This window comes from Harpegnathos saltator, unplaced genomic scaffold (genome assembly GCF_003227715.2).
Source record: "Harpegnathos saltator strain DR-91 unplaced genomic scaffold, Hsal_v8.6 scaffold267, whole genome shotgun sequence".
Lineage (NCBI taxonomy): Eukaryota > Metazoa > Arthropoda > Insecta > Hymenoptera > Formicidae > Harpegnathos > Harpegnathos saltator.
Genome location: NW_020230058.1, coordinates 351936 through 359749, shown reverse-complemented (window position 1 = coordinate 359749; position 7814 = coordinate 351936). Strand labels below are relative to the sequence as shown.

Sequence of the window (7814 nt, the reverse complement as noted above, 5' to 3'; positions counted from 1 at the left end):
TGTACAACGATCATGTGAACACTGACATGTCATATGAGGATTTCAGTACATTGTGTTGCAAATGTTGGGAGGATAAATATGGTTTCACAGTGATTGATAAGGATAGCTCAATGACTGACGGACAATACAGAAAAGGATTTAACGACTTTGCTGTGCTGTGAGATGTACAATCGTCATTTTAATCTCAACGTGGTAACATCTTCAAATTCCACGAGACAAATATATCAATGATGAATAGTAGCGTGAAAATCATGGATCGTGAAAAGGAAGCGGAAGAGATTGCGAAAACGAGCGAGTCGATCCGCAAGAAGTATCGCGCTTTGAAAACCGGTAGAATGGTGGAAAATGCTGCATTGGAGAGACGCTTTAAACCTATTATTGAACCTCTCAAGCAAATCGCGGGAAGCAGCGCTAATGTGGAAAGTAACGTTGATGTTAAAACTGATCCACTATCAATGAGTACAAGCGAAGAAACAAAGAGTGTAATATTAAAACCCGAAAAAAAGATAAAGCGTAAGGCAAAACTTTCACCAGTCGCATTGACTACACCGAAACGGAAACTATTAAACGATCCTCTGATAGTTCCTACATCGACGTGTTACGTCCTGTAGATTTAATTAGCAAAAATTCTTTCCCTTCGCGGATTTATATTCTCCTAATATAACTATAATAGGAATATATACATATATAAATATAAATTAGGAAACAGACCCATCTGGCGAACAGCCGTCGCGCCAAATGAAAGGCGATTCGGGAAAATTCCATAACAGGAAACAGTGCCCTGTTGTAAAAACCTATACCTGGGTAGTATTCGCCAAGTGTGTCCGTCGTCCCAGCTATAAAAACTTGAAACTCCGCGCTAATAAACCTTCAGTGAAACAAAGCAACTCAGAGCATTCCTGCTCTAAAACTTGAAACTCACATCTTCCCAATCCAAAACCATATGTGCCCAATCAGTCAACCAACAAAGCCTACTTCACTGATAGTCGTAAAATCTGATCCCAGCCTTTGATTTACGGCATTTTGATTTTTCCAGCCGTCCACTTGTATACATTTCTCTATCTCAAGAACCCACCACCTCTACGCTTGTCGCGCCTAACTCATTCAGCCAATCATATATCCACCTAAAACTATGAGACACTCACGCTCCACCCTTTAGCCCTTCCATATTCATATCTCCAAAAACTAACTGTCTCCTCCCACGATGTCTTTTAACTTTGCTAATGGCTGAGACTTTCTCCCACTAAGACCAATTCACCCCTTCCTCAAAGGCCATCTCTCTACCCACCCTGATAGCTTCTGCCTCCGATTATCACTATAAAAACCGCGGTAATCCGCCTCCGCGGGCACTGCTACTTCTACTTCTACCGTTGCTACTACTCTGAGAGACAGAAGAACACGGAAACGAGAAAGCTCAAACTCGCACTCTCACGCAGATATTCAAAACTCAGTTCATTCAAATATTTAGTATTCAAATATTCAAGCATTCGGATTTTGGGAAAAGTGCGGGCTTCCTCTTTATATAAGTGAACGACTATTTGGTGCCTCAATCAGAATACGAATATTAGAAACGAGAGCACCTACGCAGATCTACGCCATTCTCACTTCTGCTTGTGTCAACTCATCCCGAATCAGCAGTAAGTTCTGTTTTTATATATATACTCTTATTTATTGGTTCCACCTGTTTATTGAATACATTTTAGTGGGTCATTATTGTCGTTCTGTGGTATCCATCCAACAAGTCCTTCATTTCTTTGAGACGGTGTACGAGATTAGGGATCTATATGAGTTTGAACACCAACTGCAATATCTCCGTTCCATCATAAATATTACATTTGAAACAGATTTTCACCCAGACCCGACACTCCTACCCCCTTTTCTACTCCGACGTCTACCTATTAGTACTCCGCCTTCTTCTCCTACACACGCGTCCCCGCCTTCAACCCCTTCGATATCTTATTCACCAGTTTCCTTCTCCGAACTATCCACTCCCTTAAATTCACCCGACCACTCACGCTCCCCCTCACCCGACTAATTCTTTACTCATATTCCTACCTTTTTTTTTATTCCTCCTTTCTTCCACTTCTCATACATACACACATACACATACACAGACATTCTTCAACTGTATTAAACCGCGCCGTGATTCATTTTGTTATAATAGTCATTTTAATAAATCTGTTTATATTTCATTCTTTTTCCAATTAATTTCAAAATCACATATACCCTTCCAACAGTCAACTCATGGTCCTATCCCCGGTAAAGGGATTCGCGTCCCTGACCGAAAAAACGGACCGCTCGTCGTACGTCGGTGCCCGAGTAAAGGGACCCGTCGGGTCCCTGACCCGTTCACTGACACGCGTGTACGAACGAGGTTCGCCTTACTCGCGAACGAAAGGGTTGCGTTCCTCCTCTAGGACGTAACAGACGGAAGCTCTACAACATGAGGAACTACATGGAATGTCGCATGAACTTTCACCGATCGACAATCTACTCACTGATGATGATGATGATGAGAATGTTTCCGAAACCCCCGATAAACCGGTAATGACATCCGTTAGACGTCAGTTGCGAACGTACAAAGGACAACAAACTTTACGTGATCATTTTGGTCCGTTGGGTAAAAAATATATGGGAGCTGTGCTAAGCAGTGGAAAAGATAACACTATAGATTATGTTTACGGCGTACGTCTTAGTAACGATGGAGCGATGCTCATTGATGAACGTATCGATGTGGACAGAGACGATAATATAATCATAAGCGAAACAGGATACATTGGAACACCCGGTCTTTACGAGCTAATATTCAAAAGAATCCCCGACAATTCTGTGTACACCGAAGCTGATATGCAAAAATACAAAAATATACTATTGGTACAAATACTCACAGACGCGGGTACTTCCCGCAAAATCCTATACTCGGTAACAAGGGACACAAATTGTTTCGTCGCCGAATAGCGCGAGGTCGATCGCGCCGCGACTTGCCGGTATCGCCCAGCGTTGGGCAACGAGGTCGGTGGAATCGAGGCTTCAATGCCGCGGAGGAAGCTGGATGGACGGGCGAGGTTCAGAATAACCGTCGTTGGTCAGATTGAATTTAGCCGACGTTTAATCGAACGATCAATTTACACAATAAAACAAACAAAAAAAAGAGAAGATCTAAGAGACCCGAAAGGAATATCGCGCGCAAAATGCAAGACCAACGCAGGGATCGGCTTTGCTCCGTGAGCAACGCAAGTCGCAATCGCTAGTAAAGATTCGAGAGAGGACCGGACCGAGAGATCAGGCGTCGAGAAAGAATTGAAGCGAAAAAGCCCCGAAATCGTGGTTTCCATAGTAATATATATCTATCGCTCCTCTCCCTCTCACCGCCAAGGTCTCGTTCGGTCTAGGCACGAGCTTGGATGTCGAAATTCCAGATGATTCCGTCATTTCGTGACTTTGCTGAGATCAACAGTGTTCCAAAGACAATAGAGCGATCGAACGAATTCGGACGTAAGGTTTCGGCTGTTTATTTTTGCTTTATCGAGGCGTCTTCTGCTGGTTATCCCAAAACATCAACACGGCAGCGATACGAAATTATTCGTTGAACGTCGTTTGCCTTTTTTCTTCTTTGTTTGTCATACGTCCAAGCGGACTTGCGAACACAAATATAAACATATAATCGCACCCCTAGTATCAGATGTGTCGAGCAATAAAGTAGGAGGAAAAGGTTTATACGTATCGCAAGCTATGATGACCTTAAATGACAACAATATCGATTACGTGCATTGGGATGATCCCAACGAGCTGGTGAATCGTCTGCGATTGCTTGACGCTTCGCGCCAAGCTGGCAACAACTCGCACAAGCACGAAATTTTATCGATTATCGAAGAACTCCGTGAAGTTGGTCTCATTATAAATTAAGCAGCGTGGCATTGACACAAGTCAGTCAGTCGGTACAACTTGTTCCGAAATGTCGATGAATAAGTTTGGAGTGTTACGAGAAAACAATGGTGCGAAAACTGATCGAGCGCATCAATGGAATGAACATGTTGGAAATTACATACATGAAAATGCCCTTTGTTTGAACGCGGCCAAAGTTTTTGGTGCAAAATCGCGCAAGATAAAACATGTAACGCAGCCTGAAGCGGACAGTGACGTTGCAACCAAACAATACGTGGAAGAATGTGTTGCAGGTGTGAGAAATCATTTGAATGATGTTGCAACCAAACGATACGTACATGAAAATGCCCTTTATCTAACCACCGATGGTAAAGGTTTTGACGCAACAGGGCACGCGATACATCATGTAACGCGGCCGAGAGCCTTCAATGATGTTGCGCACAAAAATTTTGTGGATGAGAATATAAAGTCTGTAAAACTTCTGCTGCATGAGAGTAACGTTGAGAAGAAGCAGTATATAGATGAGAATATAAATTCTGTAAAGCTTCTACTGCATGAGAGTAATGTTGAGACGAAGCAGTATGTAGATGAGAATGTTAAAAAATTGAAGGATTGGCTGGAAGACTACCAGAAGAAAAACATACTGAGCATAAATAGCATTCATGAGAACACAGAACGAATTTTAGACTGGACAGATTCAGAGCTAAAGAAATCGTCGAAAATATAAAAGTAGAATATTGCAGTTGAATCGACATATAGTATCGACATAAGCAAGAGACAGATCATCACGAGCTGCAATGGTGAAGCAATCGTCAAAATTTAACAAAAAGAAGAAAAGTTCAGAGAAGCAACTCATCGGTACTATTTCAGCTGTTTCTGCCGGTGTAAAGCGACAAAGCTTCACGCATGATGGGAAAACGACTCGGCAAGTAACGGGGAAAAATAATGAGAAGAAACATTCCGAATAAGAACAACTAGTGAAAGAATTACACGCTCCAGCGAGACGAAATTTTCCTCGCAGACGCGTCATAGTGCGTGGATACGACGACCTTTGGCAGGCCGATGTGGTGGAAATGCGTTCTTACTCGCGATTCAATGGAGGCCACCACTACATATTCACCATTATCGATGTACTGAGCAAGCACGCATGGGCCGTTCCGTTAAAGTGCAAAAGCAGAAAGGAGATAGCCGAGGCAATCGCATAGATAATTTGAACGGATGGAAGATGTCCGAAGAACTTGCAAACTGATCAGGGAAAGGAGTTTTACAATACAGAGTTGCAGAGACTTGTGAAGAAACACGGTGTCAATCATTATTCGATTTACTCAGTAATGAAGGCATCTGTTGTGGAGCGATTTAACCGCATGTTAAAGAACAACATGTGGAAAATGTTTACGTTCAACGGAACTTACAAATGGATCGACTTGTTACCGCGCCTCATCGCTGAATACAACACGCGAAAACATCGAACTATCGGCATGCGTCCTATCGATGTGACTCCTACGATTGCTAATAAGCTCTTGAACACAGTCTATAGTATTGGGTGAGTGCAAAAGTTCGTGCGGAGTTTGTGAGTAAAAGTCACACAGTGATTAGGCAAACAAAAATCTTTATTCAATCAATGATATATTCTCCATCGTTTTCTATAATCTTTTCCCAACGTTCTGGCAGCATACGGATGCCTCGATCATAAAAACTGCGCGGTTTAGATTCGAAGAACGAAGAGACGCCGTTTTTTAAGGCCTCCAAAGAGTCAAAGTTTTTTCCATTTAAATAATTTTGCAATGACCGGAACAAGTGATAGTCAGATGGTGCGATATCAGGAGAATACGGTGGATGCGTTAAGACATCCCATTTCAGGCTCTTCAGTTTGCGCAGCGTCTTTTTCGAAACGTGTAGTCCGGCGTTGTCGTGATGAAAGACGACTCCCTTGCGATTTGACAAAATCGGATGTTTCTCTTTTATTTCTCGATTCAGATTGGTTAATTGGCGACAGTACTTGTCCGAATCAATCGTTTCGCCAGCGGAGAGAAGCTCGAAATAGATTATGCCCTTGCAATCCCACCAAACAGAGAGCATCACCTTCATCGGGTGCAAACTGGCCTTTGGCATTGCGTCACCATGCTCACCTGATTGTTTCCATGTCCGTTTGCGCTGAACATTGTTGTAGAGGACCCATTTCTCATCGCCCGTCACTAGTCGATCCAAAAACGACTCGTTATTGAGCCGCCCGAGTAAAGAAACGGCAGCAGAAATTCGCTTGATTTTGTTCTTCTCGGTCAGCAAATAGGGCATATATCAAGCTTCAAATCGAATCCCATCTTTTTTAAACGCCGAAAAGCGGTTGATCGGTCAACGTTTAGTGCTGTAGCAACTTCTTCTGTTGAAATTCGCGGATTATTGAGCACTAAAGTACGCAAAACATCGTCATCAATGTCAGAAAGTCGACCAGAGCGTGGCTCGTTTTCAAGGTTAAATTCTCCGCGCCGAAATTTAGCAAACCATTTTTCCACAGTTCGTTTAGCTGGTGCTTCATCCTGATAAACATCCTAAATGTTTTTTACGGCTGCGGCAACGTTTATTCCCTTCCGAAACTCGTAAAGCATAACATGCCGTAAATGCACCTTATCGATACTCATTTTTAAAGTGATATTTCTCGAAGCAATTTGTATGAAAACAAATGATTTTTTTTTTAATAACAGCTGAAGACGTCACCTTTCCAACGTTATATAATATGTAGATGGAAGTATTAATGACAACACTTTACGACCCTTATAACTCCATCTATTGAAACTCCGCACGAACTTTTGCACTCACCCAATAACATAAAGATTGCAGCGCCTGCGAAATTCAAAGTGAGTGATCTGGTACGCGTCAGCAAATTCAAAACTATCTTTGAAAAATGCTATACACCGAATTGGACAACCGAAGTGTTTAAAATCGTCAAAGTGCAGACAACTAATCCTGCAACTTACTCAATCCTGCAACCTACTCGCAGACTCGCGCGGGAAACCTATCGCCGGCGGTTTCTACGAACACGAACTACATAGTGTCACCAATCCAGATGTATACTTAGTAGAAAAGGTGTTGCGCAGGCAAGGCGACAAAGCATATGTAAAATGGTTGGGATTCGACAATTCGCATAATTCATGGATACAAAAGGATAATGTATTGTAAAAGAAATGAATACAATTTTGTTAGAACATTCGATGACATATTTGATTGTAAAATAGCTAATAAAACAGATAAACGTTATAATACTATACTATAACGTCCTCATGGTAATGTATTTATCGAATCAGGCATAATAAATCGCTTATCATCGTATGTACTGAGAGCAGTTTTTGTTTCGAATACCGTGTATACCTCATGCAACTTGGATCTTATGTACGATTGACGCCGACTCGTTTCAATTTCCTCTCTCGTCGACGATGCGAACTCGTTACGCTCGCGCGACGAGCGTTGCGGATCGCGACAACGCGATCGCGACGGCGATACCGCCGTCGTCCATAGAATCGCTCGGGTGCGTGGCGTGTCGAACGACGCCTCGAGAAAGCGAACCTGCGACGAACACGGAGCCTGTCGCGACGACGCGACGCGCAACCACCGGCGACGTAGCGATCGCTCCGCCCTACGAGTACTGCAGCGTCGCCATGTACAATCAACTGCGCTTCGGCAACGACGTGGACAAGATATTGACCGACAAAGGCGGCACCGTCAAGAATATTCTACACTCCAGCAAGAGCTTCGTCCATTATCTCGTTACGTATCCACTGAGGAATACGTTTCGCGGTTACATCCAGATTTCGCCGTATCTGGCACCGCGGCACATAGCGCTGCCGTTTCATCACGCGGTCAGACTGTTCTCGATCGACGTGGAGCGCGATCGACGACATTTGCGATTTCGCCGCGAATCGAACGATCGTTCG

At 43.2% G+C, this 7814-nt stretch overlaps 1 protein-coding gene across 1 annotated transcript; it reads left to right on the top strand.

Annotated features, from left to right (window-relative positions):
- Positions 1-2460: 2460 nt before the first annotated feature.
- On the top strand, positions 2461-7062 carry LOC112588676 (uncharacterized). Its single transcript, XM_025299347.1, has 4 exons — positions 2461-2563; positions 3677-3792; positions 5121-5428; positions 6840-7062. The coding sequence occupies exons 1-4, from the start codon at positions 2461-2463 to the stop codon at positions 7060-7062; spliced, it is 750 nt and encodes a 249-aa protein (XP_025155132.1).
- The last annotated feature ends 752 nt before the right edge of the window (positions 7063-7814 follow it).